Here is a 26,486-nt window from a genome sequence, read left to right on the forward strand (position 1 = left end):
CTGATTAACTCTCATGCACGATACGCACCAAAAAAAAAAAAAAAAAAGAAAAAGAACAATTATCCGTTCATCTTATTGTGTCGCGATTAACTTGCAACTTGGTTATGGGACTAACTTGGAGAGGTAGTACAATCGACACACAGTGGATTCACAGCTTCCTGTCGCGTGTTGCACGAGTGTCGACCCACGTGGGGAACACTTTGCTAGCCGCATCATTCTTCTTGTTATTACATCATCGTTGATGGCGTACAGGTATTCCATTCCATTATGCATTCCTGAACAAAATTTTTAATCCTTTCAATAAAGAATACTGACAATGCTGAAAGAAATTTTATAAATAGCAAAGCACTGTCGAATATTGATAAATATATCGTATCTAATACAAGTGATGAAATTATTATGATGAATTAATTCCAACGATATCTAGTCAACGATAAATTCAATTATATAATTATAGAATAAAAATTGTATATCGAGATTGTAATTAATCAGGAAGCTACGCGTAAGAGTGGCTTGTTCCTCGTTAGAAATACAAATTAGTGTATCAAAATGAGACAAGGCAGTAGCTCTCACTCCTCGAACTACAAAACTTTGGTAAACTTACTAACATTCATCAAAGTTTGAGCGATATTGTCTTCACGTCAGTAACTGTCCGTTGCTCAACAGAATTGGAAACAAAGTAGTTGTGGCCGTTATTATCAATCCTTCGAGGACTGAGAACAGGCTTGATGGCCGTTAACAGCCAAGATTGATAATGAAAGGTATATAACCGTTGCACGAAAGGATTAAAAATTAAGAATTCCATAAAAATTTGTACTAATCAAATATGTTTCCTCATCAAAAAGAAAAATCTAGCATTTATTTTTGCATTTATTTTTCTCTAACTTTTACTCAATGATTAAAATTGGTCTTTATTAATTAAAACATTGTTGAAGAAAGGGTTAAAAGGACAATTCATTCGAAGATTCGGTTGAAATAGATGATTCCTATTCGTATGAAATTCACTGCATGCTCAAGACTGCAAAGCCGTACAAAGAGATCGATAGACTCGCACAATTTCAAGCACAGTTATTTCTCCATGTTCCCCAAAGGTGACCAAGGCTTTTCCATCGAATAATCATCCATAAATCCTTTGCAGTGACACGCATTCCTAGAAATTAGAATATTTTGGGGAATCAAATAACTCCTCTACCCTCTGCAACCTTATAAATTATGTCTCGTATCAAATGGAATTCATCATTCACCATTCATCTGTTTCGGGATCAAAGATTTTGATCGTTAAGAGTTACAGAGAAAATTTCATTCAATTTCAATTAATGTCAATCAATCTCAATTATCAATCAAAATCTTTGGCTTTCCTTTCGACACCATCAACGATGAACATTGAACATTAGGATGGAACGAAAAAAAATTGTATAATCATTTTCTAACAGTGGAAAAACCTATTTTCAATCCTCCAAATTTTATCTGCAAAAGAAATACGATATCCACACCGAATTTCTTTATCTCACAGCTTGAATATTATCACGAAAGATTATCACAAGAACAATTTTTCGCGTTTCGTTCCATTCCTAGGGAACACTGAATCCACTCTTGAAAATGATTACTCTCAATGTTCACGATGCGACATATCGATGTTCACATATCGGTCGACAAAGCGATGGTGGAACGAAGACGAAGCCAGCAGCGTTGCACGTTTTTCAGGTGGCAAGGATGGGTGTTAAGGTCCCAGTGCTGTCGCCGCCACCGCCGAAAGATCCAAACCATCGCTCGTCTCTCACCCCCGGTTGTTGTCGCCAGCGTGCCGTTCGTCGAGTCGAGAAGGAAGTGGCATCCCGAGGAGGAACGTCCACCGCGAGGGGATCGATCGCGAGATGGAAGAGGCGGAGATGGAAGATGCGGAGGAGCGCGTGAAGGGAACAACGAGCGTCGTCGTCGTCGTCGCGTATGCTGCACGCGTCTCGGCAACCGCTGCTGCGACAGGTGGCCAGGACGACGATGGAGGTGCTCGACAATCGGTCGCCCGGCTTCGTTCAACTCGCGTCCAAAACGAGACGAAGCGTTCACCTGCCGGGAGGAGCTGCACGCCCGGCGTGCCCTCGTCTCTTTTGTCCTCTTCCTGCCTGCGGACGACGACTCGTACGATCTTCTTTCACCGCTCTACGATCCGTGACCGCGTTGGATCACGACTTAGGAGCCGTTTAGCCGCGCTGGAGCGAGCGAGCTTGTTTGCACGAGGAGGAGAAAAGCGAGATCTCCGTGTGTATGCGTGTGTATGCGATCGAAGATGTCGTTTATACGTCGAAAGTATATTTAATGATATTCCGTTGAAGTATGCAAGTATGCAAGTATGGAGAAGTTGGCGATGAAGAGGAAAACGAAGATGAGGAACCGAGTTTCGTTTTCAAGTGTTCTTTCGTGATGATGCTTGAACGCGCGTAGACACGGAGCAAAAAGGAGCAAGCGTATCGCGCTTTAGATTCGCCGATTTTTTTATCAGGGATCCTGTTGGTGGTAGGGAAAGCGTATTATATGTAAAATAAGTATGTAAGGGTGGGAAATTGTTCTTCTCGGATCGAGCGAAGGCGGGAACGGGCAGGGGACTGTTGTTGTTCGATTTTCTGTACGCGAGGCGAGTAACGATCGAGGCAAAGAAAAAACCACGGACGAGCGGTCTCCGCCAAAGAAAATATAGATATATATATATATATAAAATAAAACAGAAATGAGGTATAAGCGATGAAAAATAAAAAAAAAAAAACGAAATCATAGGGGGAGAAAAAGAGAGGCGACGAAAAAGAAAAATAAAGAAGAAGAAGAAGAAGAAGAAGAAGAAGAAGTAGTAAGGGAAAAATTAAAGTAAAAAGGGGAAGAATAAAGGGGAAGTGAAATAGAAAAAGAAAAGAAAAATTTAAAGGCAGCTGGCCTGTCGATATGGCGGAGCTTCCGGTTTTAGGATTCACTAGGTTCTTAAGGAGTTCGCCCTGGAGGGTGCACGGGCATCCCCCCGCGCGCAAAAAAAAAAAAAATGGTGGCGGGATTACTTAAATCTTAAGTCGAGCTAAGCTTTAGGATTAAGTCGTAAGTTATATCGGAGAATTTATTTAATATACGCATATATATTATAAATATATTATTAATTAATTAATTAATATTATGATTATTACTATGATTATTATTATGATTATTATTACTATGGTTATTATTACTAATTATTACTATGATGATCATCATTACTATCGATATCGATACACGTTGATGATGATGGTTCTCGCGGCACGAATAAAGGAAACATCGCACGTCGAGCGCGTCGTTTTCCGCCCACCGGAAACGGAACTACGCGTCCTCCGCGGTAGCAGCACGTTGTTTTGGAATGAATTTAACGAGTTTATCGGAGATCCATCGTATCCAAATCGTTTTTTTATGATGCGAATAGTTCTATATTCGTCCCTGTATTCCAGCAAAAATTATCGATAGCTTTTGATCCTGGACCAGCTGATTCCATTGGTGAAATTTCAAATGATTTTCGAGGGAATAATGCCATCGTAGAATAATCGATCCTAGTCAAGAAGAATAATTAAGTTTAGATAATTGAATTATTTTAGATCAGGATCAGATGATCCTGTATAGTAATGAGTAAGAAATAAGATGTAATGAAATATCATCGTTCCAACTAAGAATTAGCTGGTGCCGATCATGGACCAAGGTTTCCAAGGAATACAGCCTAACAATCTTCCCTCTTACCTCCCATCAATTCGTAATGAACTTACCTTTCCCGAGAGAATCTCCATCAATGTTCTAAACATTCGGGAATTCTCTTTAAACTAACACAAGTCGTTCAACATTTCATCCTAAAAGAATTCGCATATACATTATATTCGAATCTAAGAATTTTAACCTCGACCTATAATTACTCACTGAACATCTTCCAAGAGTTTTAACTTCGCATCCCGACCAATCTACCCGGGTGGTATTTTAAAATCTCGTTCGCCGATTCTAATAATGCATAATCGATTGTCAACTATCGTCATGGACGACGATCGTTTCGCTCGTACGATATCCACTGGACAGTTCTACATCTTTCCTGTATTGTAAAGAGATGAGAATGATGAGAGGGATCGATGGCAAAATGGCACGCTCGACGAGACAGAGGGGAATCTCGCGAAGGCTTCGTGGGCCTCGCTCGCGCATGAAGAATCTATAACGCATACTATATACTATTACATTGATAAACCATGACATGTGTGCTCCTTTTGGACGTGTGATGCGTAAATCTGAAGAGAGGAGAGGAAGGCGTTTTAAAATAACACAAAAATAAGGATACCTCGAGGAGAGACCAAGAAAAGGAAAACGCTCGACCAATCCGTGTGTATATGTATTCATATTGTGTATTGGTTATTCGGCGCACCAGACAAAAGAAACGAGACGAGGAATGATAAACTAGAAAAAAAAAACAAAAAAATGGAAATGCCAATCAGAGCATCCGCAGATCTGATATCCTTTGATGAACCAAGTGAAATGGTTTGTAGAAAATTAAAGGGAAAATAAAGCGGATAGCTACTTGCATAACACGTCTAATAGCGTCGTTGATCTTCTATGATTTTAATGTGTGTTCTTGCTACTATCCGACGTAAGTCTGGGCCACAGCCACACGCTGCTTGTACCTGGTGTCGGAAGTGGAGTTTTTGTAGTAGTCTCTGAAAAGGTATAAATATTTCGAATCAGTCGAATGATGGACAATTGTTAGTGTTGTTTCGTAGTTACGTTGTAGTTTTTGTCTTTTTCTCTTTCTCTTTTCTTTTTATCGAAGATATGCTGGATGCATAAGGCAAGAGACGCCATAGTTTCGAAATGGAATCAAAGCGTTTTAAGAAAGATATTCGATGTGCCATAAAGTCCATCAACAATAGGATCGAATAGGAATACGTGACTTCCCAATGCTGGTTCTCTCCAGCTTTGCGAACGTGTTAAGTTCAAGCTGACGGGTATCAGTGCCAAACTATAATTCCTTTATGATTCTTGCGGCCTCTTCGTACGAAGACCACTTACCCCTCATTACATAATTATAGCTCTGGTCAAAGTATAGATATTTAATTAATTTTAATCAGTCGGTTCCTTGCAATATAACTTTTTGTGTTTTATATTATATTATGTATATCGACTTTTCTTTTTAAGATTCGCTGCTTTTTTTTTTTTTTTTTTTTTTTTTTTTAAGAATCTCAGCCATTTGTGTCGCTTGATTGACAAAAAGCGACAATTTTATCGATGTTTCCTCATTTTTGAATTAATTGCTTCCTGTGCTAGGTATTGCTACGTATTTAGTTCTCGATATTTTCCAGTGTTTGCGACTCCTGGATATCTCCTTCATTCGTTAAAGCGTTCCCGCGCTTTTCGTCGCGTCCCCGCGACGCCATTTTCTTCGATCGTGGCCAGCCCCGTGAACGATTGTAGCGTCAAAACTGTGCCACGCTCCTTATCATATAATATTTCTAGTAATAAAGCGGTTTCGCGATCGAGTCGCGGATCTTTCTCGTCGTTTTCGCTGTTTTTTCTACCTCCTCTCTTTAGGGATCGATGAAAAGTGAAAGAGAAGATGGGCGGATACCGCGACGAAAAGCTCCCATTGTCACGCAATGGAAAGTCACGTTGGATATACAAAGATCCGTAGATATTAGGAGAATGGAAAGTATGATAGAATAAGACCACTTCCGGCAGCCAAACATGGATAGCGGCGTGTAAGAATTACGATCTGAAACATAATAAAGATAATGAAAGAATATTATTATAATGAAATGAATTAAATAAGATATATATATATATATATGTACATATATACGCAAACAAATATATTGTGCAATATATGTATATGTATATACATATATACATATAAAATATATATATATATATATATATATATATATATATATATATATATATATATATATATCTCTTCTCACTATGGATAAAAATATACAGTGAATAATATAATTCTATCTCTCTTTGCTACCAAGTTGTACTTATTCTTAATTGATTTACTTGTACAAAAGAAATGTGTTAAATAATAATGAAATACAATTATATATATATATATAAAATATACAGCTATAAATAAAAAATACATATAAATATATATAAATATTATACATATGATATAGTGTTAATTAACTATTATTATGATTATTATCGCGATCATCGTGAGATACGATTATTCTTACTTATTTGATTATTGTCATTATATGATTATTCTTATTATTATTATCATAATTATATCATTACTTCTATTAATTATTATCGTTATGGTTAACACCGATGTTACCGATGCTATATATTTAATATTCTCATATTGTCATTATCGAAACGCAAAACAAAAAAAAAAAATATTTCGAAGTACATAAAAAGTGTGAGTGAGTGTTTACCAAGTGAAGATGAAAATAAAATATAAAAATCGAAGATCTAAGTTGGTAAAGTTAATATACATAATGTATATTATCTGTTACTGCTGTTCGATATTGTGATGGTCATTTCAGCTGCGTTACGACGAGGGTGACACGATAATGGTGATTCAGGATTATGTAACCAAAAATCCGCTTGTCCTCTTTTAAACTAAAACTCGACTTATCCATTTTCTGCTCGCACGATAATCACGTTTTCCTTGGTTTTCATCCATTTCTTTTCCATTCTATTTTTTTTTCCATTCTGCAAATAAAGAAATTCTTATATTTGTCTATAATAATAAAAAATATTAATTCGCTCAGTGTATTTATCGTATCGTAAATTTAATTCCGTCTGCTCGCGGGACTTTCAGTGTTCGATTTTTCAAGTATATAAGCTATGATGTTAAATATTTCTGTACGCATCAATGAAATTTTTATTCTGTTGATAAATTCGATTTTTTATTGATTTAATTTCTATTATATTATGCATAAGAAATATTGTTCTAGTATTTTGCAAAACAATAATGAGACGCGAAAATAAAATAGAGAATACGGAAAGAATATAAATATTCTTCGAATGCGTAAAATCAGAGAATAAGGATGAAAATGTGGAGTTAAATAAGACATTTAAGGCAAAATATCCTTTAATTAAGACATATATAATGTCCAGCACAATTGCTATTCAACTTTTATCATTAATTATCGTTATTTCGCATACATACAGTGTAGTACTTAATTATTAGCGTTACCTAATTGCGCTCAAAAGAAAAAGATAAAAAAAAAAAAAAAACAAAGATGAAGAAAAAGAATACAAAATATGCTAGAACGATGAAGTTATTATCGGGGCCCTTGTTTAACGAAGCGATTTTTTTATATCGAGTGGTAGTAAGGAGGTAATCAAAAAGCAATGCAAAACGATTAGAAAACAGGTGGACAAAGTTATGATATGATTCCTGAACGCGAACCGTGTCCCAACGTACGTTTTTATGCAGTCGCCTCTTAAAACATATTGTACATATTTCTGCGGGCGTCTTAATCCTAATATATATCGTGTCGTAGAAATCTTTTTAGATAGGTTAAAGAAAAAGAAAAGAAAAGAAAAGAAAGAAGGAAAAAATAAAAAAATCAATGATCGATCGTCGATAAGTCGTTGAAAACCTTATCGACTCGGCTCGGATCACCGTGGATCGATAACGATATTTCATACATGCGTGATTTGTTATCGATCCGAAGAAAGGATTGATCCTGTGATAAAATATCAGAATTAGTCGTTTGTTTCAATCTTTTTGCAAGGTGCATCAAAGTGCAATTTATAACTCTGTTTAGAACATCAGGCAAATACAATTATAATAACGATTATAATTGTACAATTTATCGAAGAAACGCGTACGGTGCCGATCATTTTTGATGAAAAAAGAAACGTATCGTTAAGAATAAGAATACAGGATCATCCTTGACGGTCGTATCCTTTTATCATTGCACGGAAAATACCGAATATCAATCGGATCCTTTAGAAAAGGATATGATCATCATTTATATTGCATCCGAACCGTCGTCGTTTTCGTAATGACAAATCTACATGTTCTTTGTCGCGATCAATGCATTTCCTTCCAATTGATCCTTAAATTCTATCGATAAAGTAAATAACGCTAATCCAACGAACCTATCGACTTACACTTTCGCGTGTTTTTCTAAGATAATTAAAAAAAAAAAAAAAAGAATCGTTAAACAAAATCTAAAAAATGGAAGAAGTGCATGCATTGACGTAGCAAAGATCAATAGGAAAAAAAAAAAAAGAAGAAAAACGAGAATTGTATTATAATGTAGAAGCGTGTATATCGTTAAGCTTACGATTGGGATTGAACCCAAAGCCTTTCTCTTAGACTTATGTGCGCGTCCACTAAAACATCCTCTCGACTCCCGGATCGATTCTTTTTTTCTTTTTTTTTTTTTTGTCTCACATCTTGAGTTTCATCATTGTACGAGAAAGTACGGGTATAATAAATGTAACATGTATTAAATATATAACTTTAATATGCGATTTAACATTTACGATTATACTACATGCTGAGTCATACATGCATCGCATTCAAAAAAAGTCAAAAGAAACCGAAGATTGATAACAGAATATGTATCTTTTGCTATACTATTGATTCTGAAAATATTTGCATTTTCTTAATATATATATATATATAAAGAAACAACATGTTTTCAGAAAAAATAAATAGTTATGTCTTTTGTAATGATTAAAAAAAAGAAAGAAAATTGAAAAGTATACATTACATCAACATGTAATATAACCGTATTCGATTTTTTTAGTAACGTGTATAACTTTACGATTAGAAGTCGATCGAATGGGAAATCGAGCAGTGAGGAGTGGAGCGATCTCTTAGATTGTTACGAACTCGTTCAAAATACTTTTTGTCCCTCCGTGATATGAACAAGGAGAACAGCTAAACGATTTTACCATTTTATCTACATTTTTCAAAGACACGCACTCTTTTTCTCTATCTCTCTTTATATCTCTTTCTATTTCTGTCTAATGTTACTCCGCGATTTGTAGCGTCACCCGAAATCATATGCGTCGATGTTTAGTATCTAGATTTTCAATAAGAAGGAAGTCGAAGGAAAAGCAGAGCGATAAAAAAAATCGAAAGAATCTGCGATTGCATTATTAATTATCAAGGAACCACATGTAAACGCTTTAACAAAGAATACACATGAATTTTTAAGAATATAAAAAACTAAATACAATCTATACCGGAAATTTTGCAGAGTTCCTTTTACTTTTTTTTTTTACGTATGTATCTTCAAAAAATGAAATGTCTTCAAAATGATAATAATAATAATAACAATAATAATAATAATAATAATAATAATAATAACAGTTTCAAAAAATATGATCAATTTTTTTTAAAACCTTTGTTAATTCTTCGAATTCTATCTGCCAAGGAAAGAAATCATGAAGATAAATATCTATCAGATACCTATCGAACCTTTTTCGATAATCGACAAGCAATACAATAGCCTCTTTGGCGCGTACAACTCGATAAAATGGCGCATGTTCGGGGAACAGAGTTTTGCGATGACTTATAAATGATTATATACATGTATATACACATAATATGTATACATACGAAGTTAAGTTACATGATTCTCATCTTTTTATATACATATATACACACACACACACACACATATATATACGCGCATACACACCATATACACAATGAAAAAAAGCAAGGAAAACGAATACATATGATAAGAGACACATAAACCATGAACTAAATATATACATATAATATATGGTATAATATATATAACGGATATTCGATCAACAGAAACTTTTCCTATGACAAGTGAAAAATTTTAATCTTGAAATTAGTATCTTCTCTCAAGAGGGAAAAGTTCTTGAACGAATCCGATTTATATAATTTTGGTAAAAAAAAACATAATAAAAAATGTAAGAAAATTTTGAATCTAACCTCATTCTTCGTAGTATCTGGCATGATATGTCCGTTTTGAAGGTTTAAGGAAGAAATTTTGCTATATGGCATTGAATCGTTCTTTACTTTGCCATGACGTTCGTTGCAATGACGAATCCGATCGATCGCAAGTGAAATCGCCTTTTTTCCCCAGAGATTAGTTGCTCTCGATATCGAACAACGATTTTCGATTACCAAACTTATTATCGATAAATTTATACGAAGAATTTCATGTAGAACGATCGCATTTTTTATTTTCAAGTTATTTTTTTCAATTTATTATAATTTTTAGTATAAGTATATATATTAAATTATAAGAAAAAACTTTCATATATTTTAAATGAAACAAAATATTATACAATCATATAAAATTATAATATTATAAATTTATAACATAAAAGATAATACAATCGATCGAATTCGCCACTACTTTTATGTACCTGTTACGACTGATTATTCTGTATTATCGGTGCAACAGTAAATATATACATATACATATGAAATTTGTGCACGTGTGTATATATCTATATACCATACGGTTATCATTATTTTGTAATTATCGTTAAATGTCATTGATTGCTTGCTAATCGCAATTTGTGATCCATAATCTTATATCAATAATCGTATGTACATATCGAGTTAACAAAAAACCAAAAAAATAAAAAAATATGGAAAAATAAACGAAATTTTCGAGGTTAATAATTGAAGTGTCCAAAGAAGAAGAAGAGCAGACACTACGATCAGTTATTTGATCGACGTATCGTGGTTTTTTTCATTTCTCCCACATGTGCAAATAAAACTGCCTTCTGGAAAATGAGAAACAGTTAGTCAGATGAAATACTAGAAGAATAAATTGTAACGGAACAGGGGCAATCGCAAGAAATGTATCGTGATAAAAAGAGGTTGGGCGAACGAAGAGAACGTCCAAAATCGCGATTTTAATCAATTTTTTTAGAGAAATCGTAGCCTTAGACTTCGTTTCTCCTGTCAGTTTTATGCAATGTTCGTTCGACGGATATACTTATATATTTATAGAATAAAAAAAGGAAACACAATTAAAAAATAATTACGTAACAAAGTAAATGAGCATGATGTGATTGAAAGTATGTAATTAACATACAATTTTGTGGTTATATCGCATATTTATTATGAAAATCATCAATTCATCGTTTCTGTATTTAATCGATTGATGCTATCGACTCGACAAAATTGTAAAATGTAAATTTATAAAAGTGTATCCGTCGAGTTTGCACAAAACACTGCATGAGCTGTAATCGAACTTATATATATTTGCAGCATTTGAAGAATGGCATTCAACGATAAAATTGTACATACGCACGTTTACTATTATCTATTTACTATTACGATAAATCTTATTCTTAACATCTTCGACTGTATGACTATCGAAATGAGAATAATTGTGGTAAAAGAAACGACAACAGAAACAACAGCAAAAATAACAAAAGAGAACTGCATTGCATATATTGTTTAGCGCTATTATGAACTCTATCCCTTCTTACAAGATAAGCATAATTATATTTGTTTTATATATATATATATATATAATTATATATATATATACATGACAAACATACATATAGAAATATTACGATTATTATTATTATTATTACTATTATTCTTATTATTATCATTACGATGATTATCATTATTATTAAATATGATTATCATCTATTATTATAATTATCAATAAATAAAAAAAGAAAAATATAAAGATATGACGAATAATTACTAAAAATTAAATGAAAGATCTTACTTATACATAATTATAAATACGTCATGATGACATATTCATAATGATTAATTATTACGATAACGTAATGACATTATTATTATTACTATTATAAATAACACCCTATTCCCATTTGTTGTGAATGTTTACGTTGTTTTATGATATTCAAAATATTCTAAAAATAAAGTCTATAATTTCCATGAATATCTGTGTTCTGTTTCTTCATCTATTTTGAAAAAATAATAAATTTCATGATACACAATCAAGATAGTTTATATTATTAATATTATGTATGTTTTCGATAAATTACAATTAAATATTATAGGTTAAATAAAAAATAAAATTTATAGTAATTTCAATACATTTAATATTACTATCAATTACTAGACAATTATTTTAAAAATGATAAAGTTAAACAATTCTTCTCAAAATTTTTAAATATTTTTAAATTTAAATATATAATATTATAATTTATGATATCATTTTTCAAAAAGCTATAAAAATATATAAAGTATATAAAAAAGTATAAGAAGAATATTGAATAAAACAATAATATAATTTATATATAATAAATTTTATTATTATTATATATAATAAAATTTTAATAAATATACATTGATATAAATTTCAAAGATTATGTAACATTAAATAAATTTTACGTATCTGACATTTTTGAAGATAAGACTTTTAGGCTTAACTTTTGCACGTATTCATAAGCGAACAACTTCAAGTGGTGAAATTGACGTAAGTGCGCGTGCACGGGATAAGCGCGGCCACTTTCACATTATTTTTTGTTGGATTTTGTATGCGCCGCTCCTATTAGGCCACGTCAAAATTATTTTTGTCATTATACTTAAGTCAACGTATCCTTTTCAATTAATTGAATTCATGGAAATGAAAAATGTGAAGAATGTATTGTAACTGGCTACGTCAATGCATCGAGGCCGTCTGACAAGACAGATAGCACTTAGCTCAAGTACTATTTTTATTCCAGTTGTTAACCTCAGTCGACATACTCGCAGAAATGTCATTCGAAGGGAAGTACAACGCGAAGAGCCCGGGTAAGTTATTAAAAAAGTACAAATTTTATCATTCATTTCTTTATCCTTACGATTATGATTTGTATTTATGAATTCACAAATATATATATATATATATATATGTATTGTATAATTTTATATATATATATATATAATTTCGTAGAATGTTTATTTATAAATTAACATTATTTAATGATAATGTGTTATTGGATTTTCTTTTCCAACAGAAAATACTTTTAATATAAAAATAAGTTTTATGTATTATTTAGATATTTAGGTATTAGATATTATACAATTAAATGCATTTAATTATTGCAATACCATATGTAATGTCACATTAAGTTTTACAACATCTAATAAATAAAATTTCAGCTGTGAAGAGATTAATGAGGGAAGCTCAAGAACTTCATGAAGCTACAGAAGAATATTGTGCATCTCCTTTAGAAGACAATCTTTTTGAATGGCATTTTACTGTGCAAGGCCCACCATCCACAGATTTTGAAGGTGGTATTTACCATGGTAGAATTTTATTACCACCAGAATATCCAATGAAACCTCCAAATATTATACTTTTAACAGTAAGCAATTTTAATATGAAATATATTTAATTTTTAATTCATATATTTAATGATTAAAAGTCTATCTATATCTTTTTCTTTTTAGCCTAATGGACGTTTTGAAACTAATAAAAAGATTTGCCTCAGCATTTCTGGGCATCATCCAGAAACATGGCAGCCTTCGTGGAGTATCAGAACAGCTTTATTGGCTTTGATTGCTTTTATGCCAACACCAGGAAACGGAACAATTGGTTCTTTAGATTATAGCAAAGAAGAAAGGCAGAAACTTGCAAAAAAGTAATTAAAATAAATCTTAAATCTAAATATTACAAATAGGAAAAAATATTTAAAAAAATTTTTATCATAGATCTTTAAATTGGCAATGTGATACATGTGGCAAAGTTGTTGATTTGTTGTCTAAAAATACTGTTAAAAAACCCATTACAGAAGAAGAACAAACTATGTTAAATACAATTGCATTAAAGGTATTTTTTTATGTCTCTTATATCAACTTTGATAATTCAATTTATATATTTTTAAATATTATATTTTTAGGCTGATGATTCACCCACATCTGATACATCCTATTTACTTAATACAGATGGCATTTCAGAAAATCAACTGAGACAACGTGGTGTTGAACCAATTAATGAGACTGAAGATCAACAGCAATCAACTATCATAATAAATCAACAAGTAGAAACAATGTCATCATCGAACGATTTATTTTGGAGTATTCTAATTGCTTCTTTAGTATCAGCTATAATTCTACTTGTTTTACGACGGCTATTTCTTGTTTAAATTATATTAAATATAACAGAAAATTGATTGTAAGTATGTTAACAAAACGAAGTAAATTTTATACATGTTTTATGAAACATTTTTAAACTTAAAAAAAGAATGTCAAATTTATACATATTGAAAATAATCAAAATTTCATGAAAATAATATATAATAGAAATTGCATTAATATATATAATCATTTTAATATGTATATATATTAATATATATATATATATATATTATTTTTGACAAAATAATTGTTCATGAAATCAAAATAATTGTTTTTGATAAAGATAAAAATAATGAAAACTCTAATTTATTTTGTTCTTTAATATATAATTATATACTTATGTTTTTAGATGTTTTTTTTTAACTTTTTGATATTTAATATATATTTTCAAAATATAATTTTAAAGAAATTATTTAGAAATTTCAATTTCTAAATAAAGAAATTATAAATTGCATTTAATTCTTATATCTAGTTGATATGTTACAATTTTTTATTTACATCAATTATTCCAGTATTAAACAAACATAATTTTCATCAAAATCATATTTGAAATTATTTTAAAACGTTTAAAAAAAATTTGTTTAATCAAATTCATCTCACAATAAATTTAACAAATTTTTCATGATAATAAATTTTAATTTTAATGTTGCTTTGTTTTTAATTATAAACATTTTTTTTTCTTTACTGTTATATAGATGTAGATATATCTTGTGTGTTAGAATTGTATATAATTAATATAAATTTAATATAAATTAAACAAGAGAGATATTGTGTTTATATTTCATGAAACTGCATAAAAACTAAAACTAATAATATTAATTTTTAAAATATTTAATTACTTTAATAAAATCAATTTTATCAATATTTGTAATTAAAATATTAAATAGTAGATAAAACAAATTAAGAACATAATCCATTCCACAAGCATCATATATATGTATATTATTCAGTAATGCTTTCTTTAACATTTTGACTTTAATTGAAACAAAAAAGAGAAACAAGTATGAGTCAAAAAAACAAAAAATCGTTGTCAAATTTCATTCGAAAATTTATCATTTAATATGAAGTTTAATCCATAATAGCAATAGATTACGTATTAAAGCAGACAAAAATCTGAATACTAAAATGAGTACTTGCATGTAGCTAATATATAATTAAACATTAATTATGAATACATGAATAATATACACACATATATTTAAATGATAGTATCTTGAATATTGCACATTATGATCCGTTTCAAGCTTCAATTTATATTTAAATTTTATTTAGATTTAGAATCTTTTGCATTATAGATTATGAAATAAAATATTATAATTATTGAATCATTGCACTATAATGAAACTAAACATGGTTTCATTATTCTAAGTGTTATTCTAACTAATTAAAGAGGAATTAAAAATACAAGGGATACATTTTTTGTCATTTCTTCTAGCATGTACATAAAAATATAATAAAGTAATTATTTATTAAAGCATATAAACATGTTCATTTTAACATCTATCATAATATATAATTTTTTTAATACATTTTTTATATTCAATTTTATAATTTATTGACTGATTTTATACTAAATTATAAATAAAAATAAAAATCCATTTTTGAATTCATTATTAATAATAAATAAAATTCATTTCATTTTATTGCATTTTATATTATAATTGTATCAAAAATTGCATCTAAATAAACAAAAATACTAATACAAAATACTATATAATTATGTATTTTATTATGTATTTTATATAATTAATATTATATTAATATTAATAACTATATTTTATACATAAGCAAATGCACAGTGTTGATTTTTATAAATCACAAACTCACAATATAGGATAAACAGCTGTGCATGAAAAACAATTTTTTTTTCAATATCTAATGCTAGGCACAGATAAATCTATATATATAATTAAAGCCAACAATGATAAATTTTGTTTATAACTTTAAAACTGATATAATTATAAGTTATTTTTCTATATGTAAAACATAATAAACATTTATAATTTCATTAAATATTTAAAGTTGAAAAATAAAGATTAATATTAAAACTAAATATAAAATAACCGATCGAAGAAAAATTTGATATACTATATTACATAAAATAATCATTTCAGCACAAGATATTAGCTATGAAAAAATTTAATACTGAAAATATTTTTGGTCCCTATTTGAAATACTTAAAATTTTTGAAAAAAAAATTTCTGCCATACATATTTGCCATATAAAAAAAATTTGACAAATAATTTGACAATAATTTAAATGTTTCAAAACATACTTTATATATAGGATATTAATTTTCAAAATATATATAGTCAATTGAATAAATCAAATTGAGTTTAAATTTGATATTTTTTGCCAATATTATTTATATTAGAATCATCAGAGTACCAACTTTATTTAATTTTCATATGACTTACTTTTGTTAATACAAATACAGATTGCAAGAGTTTGTAACATTTTTCTTTTATCATTTGAAGCACCTTCTTATTTTTTTTTTTTTCACATTGAACAATATGTTCAATTTATATATTAATATATTAGATACATTTTGTGCTTAGGATTAATGTAGATATTAATACTAAGCCACATACAGTTTGCTCAACTAATATTTTTGTGTGCGTTTATCATGCAATTTAATATAAATCTTTATAAACTTTTATATATGCATGTTCAAAAAATTTAATTTCAATTTTTGGAATTCAAGATATGATGAGAGACAAAATTTATAGAATGTATAAATAGCCATGGCACTGAATCATTAACATATTTTTGTCATTAACATTATTACTATTTTTACTATTGCTGTTTACATTTTGATTCGCTCGTAATGCAAACTATTAATCTTAAATTTAATTATACAATTGTAACGCAGTCAAACCGCAAACACGATACAATCGAAATTTAAAATCGTTTATATCGATATTCTGTACCTATTGTAAGGCAACTTACTTCGATTTGAAATTTATTCATCAATAATCGACAATCTATCTAAAATTGTAACCTAATCATTTCGTAATAATTTCAGTAAAAACATGTTTGTACACCAAATATGCATCAACATTAATGTTATATCAGTACTATTTCGACTTTTCTTGTTTTTCTCCTTTCTCATTTTAAATTTTACAAAAATTTACAATTCAATCGTGACTAGATTTATTTAAACTATATAATAGTCTTTTTCATATAAAATATGAATTATATGAGATATACTAAGCCTTAAAGAAATTTTTTCCAGAAAAAGCTTTTCATAATTTCATTTGCAAAAAATATAATATTGCATTGATAGCACCTGATACACTTTTAATATTAATTTCTGTATTTAATTTTTTTCCCTCTATCTAAGATAAGTGGTGAACAATAAATTTTACAAATGTAAGAATTTATATTATTACATGAATGATATGTACTGTTTAACCATTTGAAGCACAATTAGCTATTCATATAAAGTTTCTTTTATATTTAAATAGAAAATCTTTTATAAAAAATTAAAAAAACGAGTTGAAGTAATTTTCGCATTACTCGTATGCTTCAAAAGATTAAAGTAGTATATCTTACTATATGTATGAAAAAAATGAGATCAATATTATTCACAGTAAATTAATTTTACATCAAAAAATTAAAAAAAATAAAAAATCTTTGGTTTAAAAATAAATAACATAAAAATTATACTAATACATTTGACTTCGATAATATATACATAATATATTACATAATTACTGTCCCTATTAGCTAATAACATAGAAATTAACTCACTGATTGTTTATTATTATTTTAATTAATTATTTTGTTTTGGATTACAAATTTTTTTTAATGATAAAATAGGATAAGCTACTTAAAGTAAAGCTAAAGTATAAAATAACATTGGTTTATTTCTGTTTAAGTAAAAAATGTTAAAATAATGATCTTAAAATGAATAGTGATGAAATAGGATAAACTATACTTATGCAAAGGTATAGATTTTATATTGAAAATATTTAAAAAAAGTTAAAAATATTTACAATATCTATAAGAAAAAGTCAGATCTATATTTAAATAAAGTGTTTCAAGTAAATAAAAGTATATTAAAATGTTTATTACTAAAAGATATAATTTTCTTCTTTCTCTATGTTATATGAATGATTTATATTTATGTTCATTATTAATTTTAATGATTTTTAATATTTTAAAATATATTATTATTATATTATCCATATTATATAAAGTTTTTATTATTTAAAGTTTTTTGAAATTTGAACAATATAATTATTTTACTTATATGAGTCTATAATAAATCGATTGGTTATATGATATATAAAGATGATTTCATATAGAGAGAATAGATTGTAAATCGTACTTTTTAAATAAAAACATTAAATATTTATATCATTATTATATAACTTAATTTCTATTATTTTTTTATTAAAACTATAAAAACGTCAGCTATTAGAGACAGTCTTATCGAAGTACATCGGATCCGAATGTGATAAAAAATTATAAAGATTAATAAGAATAAAGTTATTGTCTCGTAAAAGTCAAATAAAATCAAAATAAAAATACAAATTCATCAGAATAAAATAGAATCAATACAAAGAAAAAAATATAATATATTAATATCTGCATTATCTTCAAAAAAACCATAGAAACGAACAAAATATTTTTTACGCGCGTAAAATTTATACATGTGCATAATATAGAAAATTCTTTTCAATTGAATCATTGGCGTTTTTTTTAAATAATAAATTATAAATAATATAGTACAAAACAATATATACTTTTTTTCAAAATTCTATATTAAATTATATATTATATTATACATGTATATATATATATAATATATATATATATTATATATATATATATATCTTGAAACAATATAAATATATCTTCATATTGTTTCAACAATACAAATATTGAAACAGTAGAATCTTTTTTTTTGTTTTCTAAAAGTATTTTATATATATTAATTCCATTGTGTACTCTTTTTTGTAATACAAAAATACAAACAATCCCAATTAATTATAAATGCATTATTTATCAACTAGCATTAGTCCATTCTCCCGTTTCCTTTAATGCTCTATCCGTTAATCTTTCTATTTCAGTCAAAAGCTGTTCAGTCTCTAAATCAACACATACCATATCTGCTTCTACTGGATCCCATTCTAAACTATTTGGTGTTGATACTCTAGACCAAGGAGATGCTGTCAAGCTAGAGGGTTGGCTATTATTGACTGATGTTTGTGTCATAGAACCATCTGTACTTTCAACTTTTTCATCATCCATAATTGGCAGAGGCATTCCTAAATATATAACAATTTTTTTTTGAATTTATATATAATTTTGTTTATCCATAATTAAAAAATTTTTTCACCTTCATGTTCCCATTCCAAATCTAATGATGAACCAGGAGTAGAAGAAACACATGCTTGTTGTTTCATTAATGTTCTTGCATCAAGAATTTGTAATGGTGTATCTAATCCAGAACTAATAAATAATTTTATTACAATTAATTGTTTGCAGTGATTCATATAGAAGTAATTCATATAGGATTAGTTCATATAATTATTGCACCTTGTAGAAGCATCATTCCTAGAGTTTAATCTGGCATATTTGTTAGTTTTACCCTTTGACCATGCTCCATCTTCTAATAATTCCAATGTTACAGGGATTCCATTTTTTTTCTACAAATATATTATAAACATTGAAAACTTTATCTTCATAACAAAAATACAATGACTAAATGTAATCATTCAATATTTTAATTACAATCATTAATTATATTAATAGATTTATTATTCAATAAAATATATAAAAATTTTGATAAATTAATTTGTTTACCTTGAATCGATTTAAGGAGAGAAACGATAACAGGCTATCCAAAAAGCATAACAATGAAGCACATAATTAATATAATATAATTAAAACATTGGCCTAAAGCTCACTATAATTCCTTACGTTTTTGATCCTCTAGATTGATCTGTACCTCCTTTATCATCTATAAACTATAAGAAAATTATTCTATATATTAATATAAATTATTAAAATTATAATATACAGCACAACATTATATCTACCTCAACTTGTTCGTCTCCTTGGTAGGACATACTGGTATGTCTTTGATAAAACCTTAAATTTAGATATTGAATAATATTGAATATTAAATATATTAAAAATGAGAAATACATATAAAATTATAAAAAGACATAGATATAATATTCATAAAAAATTTATATAGACAAAAAAAATAATACATGGATAAAAATGAACAGACCAAAATATTTCAATGAATAATTTTTATTTTAAAATAAAAATTATATTTCTAACCTGTATGATAAGGAGTCTGTAACTTTGGAAATACAGCGGCCGAAACAGGCCCCCATGACCTGTTAACACACGGCGTATCGCCGTCATCTAACCGATATAAGTGTCCAAATATCGATATTTAATTTTCACGTAATACGTGAAGGATAATAGGAACAAAAGATTATCCTTCATAGAAAAATGCAGAAATATCAAACACGATTCATCTCTTCCAAATACAATGTACCGTAGATTTGAGCATCTGTCAATCGCATACTTGAATGCACTCTTGTTCGCTGCAGTTTTGTTTGATACGCTTGCGTTAAAAAACAAGTTCGCCAACATTTGGAACAAAGAAAAATCCTTAAGAAAAGTTTAAATAAATTATTTTTTACTTACGTATAAGTGTAAAAATCAAACATTTTTTTAAATACATTAATTGTATATTTATTTACATGTAGATAGTAAAAATCTATTTAAAGTTCAATCGAGTTCATTTTATCAATCATTCTAGATTAAAGTAAGCATTCATTTAACAAATTAATCATTACAAAAGATAGTAATATGATTATCATGTAACAGAAAGGTTGCATTACTTTATAGTTTTATAGTTCATGAATGAGAGAATGCGTTTAGTATTTAACAGACAGTGCTGATGAAGAATTAGCTAACATTTGCAATTTTACCATGAAGAATTTCTATCTGGTAATTTACAGTTAGTATCATTTAATAAAATTTTTAAAGAATTCCAAATACACTTATATATATATATATATATATATATATGTAGATTGATTAAAAATCAAAATTTATTTAATTAAAAAAATATATATAGAAGCTGTCAATAATAATTATATTTATTTTTAATTTTAAATTTAGATCGAACAAGACTCACTATTGAAGTGATTTTAAAAGCATGAAGAAAATACAGCAATAAATAATTCATCAAATGAAATAATTTTTCTTGATAAAAATTAATATATATTATATACATTCATCATGAATTCTGTAATTATATTTGCTCTAACACTTGTCATATTACTTAATGTAAAATATGGATTATTAATATCACAGCATCCAAAGTTATTAGTAGTATCATTTGATGCATTCAGGTATGTTTTATATCATTTTATTGCTTTATAATTTTTATATAATTGATTTTAATCAAATTTTTTCTTTTTCCTATTTTATAGATATGATTATTTTAACAGAAACTTAACACCATTTATGAATAAATTAAGACATGAAGGCACATATGCAGATTATATGATGAATATTTTTGTCACAAAAACATTTCCCAATCATCATACAATGGCTACAGGATTATATGCAGAAACACATGGAGTTATAGATAATGAATTTTATGATGTTATTTCTGGAAATATAACAAAATATTCATATAATTTGTATCATTATGATAATAAAATTCTTCCTATTTGGGTAAAAATTTATGTATAAATTTATATATATATATATTCATGTTTCATGTAAGTCATATATATACTTTGCATAATTTTTAATATAATAGACTGCTAATGAAAAAGGAGGTGCACAAAGACGAAGTGGCTCAATGATGTGGCCTGGTGGCATTTATGAATATCAAGGGATAACTCCTACATTTACACAGGTTTTTATATTTTTGATTATAATAAATTTAAAAAATATAACTAATACTTTTTTTAAATAAATAATAAATTTCTAATTTTATTTTCAGAATTTTAATGAAAATATACCTTGGGAAGAAAGAATAGATACTTTAATATCATGGTTTATTCATCCTATACATCCAATTAATTTTGGAATATTATACATTGAAGAACCAGATTATCACGGTCATGGCATTGGAATAAAAGGACTTGAATTTGATAATATTCTTAGAAAATTAGATAATATAACTAAATATCTTCATAACAAGATAGAATATCATGGCTTAAATGATCTTAATGTCGTTCATTTGAGTGATCATGGAATGGCAACTGTTAAGTTAGATAGAATAATAGATCTAACAAAATATATTAACAGTTCTGATTATAAATTTGTGGGTACTTCACCAGGATTACACATTTTTCCTAATCCTGGTATGATAATTCATTATATAAAATATATATATATATATATATAATTAGATGTATTTTAAATTATTCTATGTGAAAATTGAGTAAAATAAATAAATATTTTAGGTAAAGAAGAAACAATTTATCAAACATTAAAACAAATGGCATCAAAATTGAAAACATTTAGAGTTTATAGAAGAGAGGAAATTCCTAAAAAATATCATTATGGAAATAATACACGTATAGGTCCTATTTTTGTTATTGCTAAAGTGGGATATGCATTTCAAAATCTTCTTGACAATATTGAGTTTTATAAAAAGAAATTTAATATTACAGGTAATTTACAATACCAATAATAATTTATAATATATTTTCTCAGAATCTAATAATTCAAATATATATTAGAAATATAAAACTATGTATTAAAATTTGATCTGCATTTATGAAATATTTATTTTTAGTAAACAATGATTCAGAATTTGGTCTTCATGGTTATGATAATGAAGCTATAGAAATGCATCCTTTTTTTTTTGCAAAAGGTCCTGCATTTATGTCTAACTGCAAACTTGAACCTTTTAATAATCTAGATTTATATCCATTATTCTGTAAAATACTTGATCTTCAATGTCCTATAGTAAATGGTACTTTATCGCATTTAACCAAGTGCCTTAAGAAACATCAACAGGATATTACAGTAATTGCTTATCGAATGATATGTAAGTAATAATTATTCATATTTTACGAATTTTGTTCATAATAATTTCAGGAATTTCTATCAAAACTATAAAAAGTTGAATATTTCATTTTAAAATTTAATTTATAAATTTTTTATATATTTTCACCTATAAAAAAATCTATTTATATCATAATTCATCCATCTAATAATCCATTTATTATGTATTTTTTTAAATTTTATAACATTTATAAATAATATTTTCACTTATTGTATGATATTATATGATATTCAAATATATGAACACAGTTCATGAGAATCGTTAAATTATTATTGTATTTATAATTATTTACCGTTTATTAATTTATTGTTAATTTAGTTGTAGCTACTATCATATCCATGTCAATGGTTGGAGTTATAGGAGCAATAATAATGTTCTATATGAGAAAACGACGATTGGGAGTTAGAAGTTACAGGTAAGCAAAAATATATATTTTATTTATATTATATTATTAGATATATTTTATTTTTCATATGTTGTGAAAAGAAATTATAGTTACCAATTTAAAATTATAATGTTTTTTAATTGTAGAAAATATTGAATTTCTAAATAATTTTATTTTTCGAATCTGTCAGAAATTAAATTTCAAAACGCATCTTAATGATATAATATTGGTATTTTGATTTTTCAGGAGATATTATCCAGTGGATGGATAATATGTAAAAAATGTCGAGCAATATATGAAATTTATGAATTTTCATATTACATATAGATAACAAACTGAATCACAAAAATAAAGATGATATAATAATAAAAAATAGCATAGACATCTTCCTGATGGAGAATAAATAAACATAATTTCGTTTATCATAAATTGATTATCATCATTTTATTGTTTTAATCCTCAGTAAAATAGTAAAATATTTGCATTTTATTTGTTTTAAATAATTAACCATTTAATATACTACCTATAGAATTAATTCATATTATATTATAAATATATATTTTTAAATTTATAACAATATGTATAATTTTGAATTAGTTTTTATTAGGAAATGTTAAATATATGAGGTATGCAAAAAGTTTTAATGTTTTAACAATTAGCTATTAAAGCACAATAATAAGAATAAATTTTTTAATACAGAACGAAAATTAAATTTCTCATTTATATGTTTGTAAATTCATTATAAAAAGAGTTATTTCCTAATACTTCTCTTCCTTGTAGCGTTAATATAAAAAATAACCAGATTCGACTTTTGTTTTTAGAAGAATACTGGAAGATTTGGAAGCACAATACCATTGGGATGAAAATCACGATATTGAAAATGCTACTTGCAAGTAAATTTCCAAACAATCTGTTTTCAAATTCTTGCTTTACTTTTTGTGTTTATAAAAAGAATTGCTTTCTCTTTTTACAAGTCAAAATCCATCCTGAAACTCGTATCAATGTACATTGTGTTAATAATTTATTTCTGTTTTCAGATTAAACAATTTTCCAGATTTATTCATAATTTCATGCTACGCGAAGAATAAACATTTGTATGCATATAAAGGAAATGTTAAGTATAGGAAAACTCTGTTTCATTGTAGGTGACATATATTTTAGTCATTATATGATTAAATATATTTTTAAATACATATAAATGAGAAAATAATTCTGTGATAAAAAGAAAAAGAATTGATACTTTCAAATTTGATTTTTTAATGTATATAGTGAATAATCACTATTAAGTCTTAGACATAAAGATTCAGTTAATATTTCCTTCACGAACTTCTTATTTTTTTCAATTATATGATACAAAATATAGTAATTAATAATATAATATATATAATACATAAAATATTGTTTCAAATGATAAAATGAAATCTACCAATATAAATGGTACCAAAAAATTTATTTGAAATGAAATCTTTCATAAAAGAATGATTAACATGCACAGTATTATTTTAAAAATTAGCATATAATATAATTCATTCTGTACATCATTCATGGAATATTTTACAAAATTCAATTTGCAAACCAAATGTACTTATCATAATTATGCATCAATTGTATAACAATTCGTATGTAAATAAATCAATATTGTAAATAAATACTATTAACACAAAATTATCGTTTTTTTTATTTAAAAAAAATGATAAATAATAATATGATCATTATTAAATGCTAATATTATATATAATTAAAATATTATATATCATTATAAAATATTTCAAGATTTTACTGATTTCATAATATATTTATTAATATATGAGTCAGATTTATGTCATCATTGATATTTTACCTAATATTATCAATGATATGAATATAATTAATTGATAAAATTAAAAAATATTGCATGAGATAATTTTAACTCTTGTTATTCTATCAAATGATTGATTCAATAATTCAATAATTAGCTAAAAGAAAATTAAATTAAAAAGAATTAAATAACAAAATAAAATTGCTGCAAAATTATCAAAATGCATATATCAAAATGATAAACTCAAATAATTTCATTATCTTAACATTCATTAACATTTTTTAATATTTTATTTGAAAACATAATCTTTGAATATTAAAAATATTTAACATTTAATTATTATAAATTATATATGTAAGATTGATATTTATTCATTAATGATTAAAATTCCCAATTGAGCCTAAGATTATACGTACATTAAATTTTTTTCTACTAATTTATTTTATAAATAGAATTATTATGAATACTTATTTTTACAAAAAAAATAATAATAAATCATATATGGTGATGAAATCGTAAAAAAAAGATAAATTATATATAAAACTATCAATAGTAAAATAATTAATCGTAAAAAATAGATAATACAGATATCGAGAATTTCATAACGAAATACAAAATATAGAAATTCCCCTATTATTAAAAACAATTTATAACAATATATTATTAAAAATAATTTTTTGATCGTGGTTTTTATATCAAAGTAATTATAGATAATTGAGCAATCCGAAACTATTTCGGCGAAACGAATGTAATTATCCGATATTACTTCATCATGACTTATATCGTGGGAAATACGTAATAACTTTCTGTCTTTGTCAGAAATGGAAATCATCATAAAAAAATCAAATTATTCAGGAAATATCCAAAAATATCTATAAGAAATAAATAATATGCCTAAATTAATCATATTTTTAATTTCCATGATTTCAATATTATAAATAGTTGAAGATATTATAGATAATAGAACACATTTGAGATTACAAACATTGAAATCTCTACATATTTTAAATGCAAATCTTAGTTGTACATAATTATTTTTTTATATGTAAAACATTTTTTTAATGAAAAATCTTATAAAAAATAAAATAAAATTTTTATTTTCTTGTATTATTTTTTTTATACTGCTTTTCAGAAATATAAAAATACTAAAATTTGAATTTTATTTTTCAAAAAATTTAAA

The 26,486-nt window shown here is 26.8% G+C and overlaps 4 protein-coding genes across 12 annotated transcripts in view; 3 read left to right on the top strand and 1 right to left on the bottom strand.

Annotated features, from left to right (window-relative positions):
• The window catches only part of LOC100870848 (serine/threonine-protein phosphatase 2B catalytic subunit 2), a 161,424-nt gene extending 158,272 nt beyond the window's left edge, over positions 1–3,152 (top strand). For both annotated transcript variants that reach the window (XM_012493640.3, XM_031919092.2), the window contains exon 14: positions 1,705–3,152. The gene's annotated coding sequence lies outside the window, so the exon portion shown is untranslated. The remainder of the gene's footprint in view (positions 1–1,704) is intronic.
• Positions 3,087–21,270, bottom strand: LOC100870446 (uncharacterized). Of its 5 annotated transcripts, XR_015290739.1 has the most exons (13): positions 20,360–21,270; positions 20,110–20,161; positions 19,991–20,037; positions 19,874–19,907; positions 19,607–19,716; positions 19,407–19,519; positions 19,172–19,335; positions 6,417–6,696; positions 4,562–5,749; positions 4,325–4,440; positions 3,919–4,084; positions 3,771–3,851; positions 3,087–3,560 (listed from the first exon to the last, which is right to left on the bottom strand). XR_015290739.1 is itself a non-coding variant. In XM_086903372.1 (8 exons), the coding sequence occupies exons 1-8, from the start codon at positions 20,413–20,415 to the stop codon at positions 5,672–5,674; spliced, it is 654 nt and encodes a 217-aa protein (XP_086759498.1). In that variant the 5' UTR covers positions 20,416–21,270; the 3' UTR covers positions 5,201–5,671. The 5 variants fall into 5 exon arrangements, 4 of the variants coding, with proteins under 4 accessions (XP_086759498.1, XP_086759497.1, XP_086759496.1 ...); XM_086903372.1 differs by lacking the exons at positions 3,087–3,560; positions 3,771–3,851; positions 3,919–4,084; positions 4,325–4,440; positions 6,417–6,696 and having other exon boundaries at positions 5,201–5,749; XM_086903371.1 differs by lacking the exons at positions 3,087–3,560; positions 3,771–3,851; positions 3,919–4,084; positions 4,325–4,440; positions 4,562–5,749 and having other exon boundaries at positions 6,077–6,696.
• Positions 11,945–14,144, top strand: LOC100870563 (ubiquitin-conjugating enzyme E2 J1). The gene is made up of 5 exons (XM_031919339.2): positions 11,945–12,730; positions 13,082–13,287; positions 13,373–13,563; positions 13,634–13,751; positions 13,822–14,144. The coding sequence occupies exons 1-5, from the start codon at positions 12,694–12,696 to the stop codon at positions 14,065–14,067; spliced, it is 798 nt and encodes a 265-aa protein (XP_031775199.1). The 5' UTR covers positions 11,945–12,693; the 3' UTR covers positions 14,068–14,144.
• On the top strand, positions 20,607–25,173 carry LOC100870327 (bis(5'-adenosyl)-triphosphatase enpp4). 4 transcript variants are annotated; one of them, XM_086903365.1, is made up of 11 exons: positions 20,608–20,855; positions 20,939–21,050; positions 21,215–21,447; positions 21,529–21,775; positions 21,864–21,962; positions 22,050–22,413; positions 22,516–22,725; positions 22,851–23,105; positions 23,442–23,538; positions 24,330–24,401; positions 24,546–25,173. In XM_086903365.1, the coding sequence occupies exons 3-11, from the start codon at positions 21,335–21,337 to the stop codon at positions 24,655–24,657; spliced, it is 1,569 nt and encodes a 522-aa protein (XP_086759491.1). In that variant the 5' UTR covers positions 20,608–20,855; positions 20,939–21,050; positions 21,215–21,334; the 3' UTR covers positions 24,658–25,173. The 4 variants fall into 4 exon arrangements, with proteins under 4 accessions (XP_086759493.1, XP_086759494.1, XP_086759491.1 ...); XM_086903367.1 differs by lacking the exons at positions 24,330–24,401; positions 24,546–25,173 and adding an exon at positions 23,755–24,215 and having other exon boundaries at positions 20,607–20,855; XM_086903368.1 differs by lacking the exons at positions 24,330–24,401; positions 24,546–25,173 and adding an exon at positions 23,755–24,215 and having other exon boundaries at positions 20,607–20,855; positions 20,939–21,040.
• Positions 25,174–26,486: the final 1,313 nt, after the last annotated feature.

The sequence above is a fragment of the Apis florea genome, unplaced genomic scaffold, assembly GCF_048593485.1.
Source record: "Apis florea isolate Af1SG1 unplaced genomic scaffold, ASM4859348v1 contig_2291_pilon, whole genome shotgun sequence".
Lineage (NCBI taxonomy): Eukaryota > Metazoa > Arthropoda > Insecta > Hymenoptera > Apidae > Apis > Apis florea.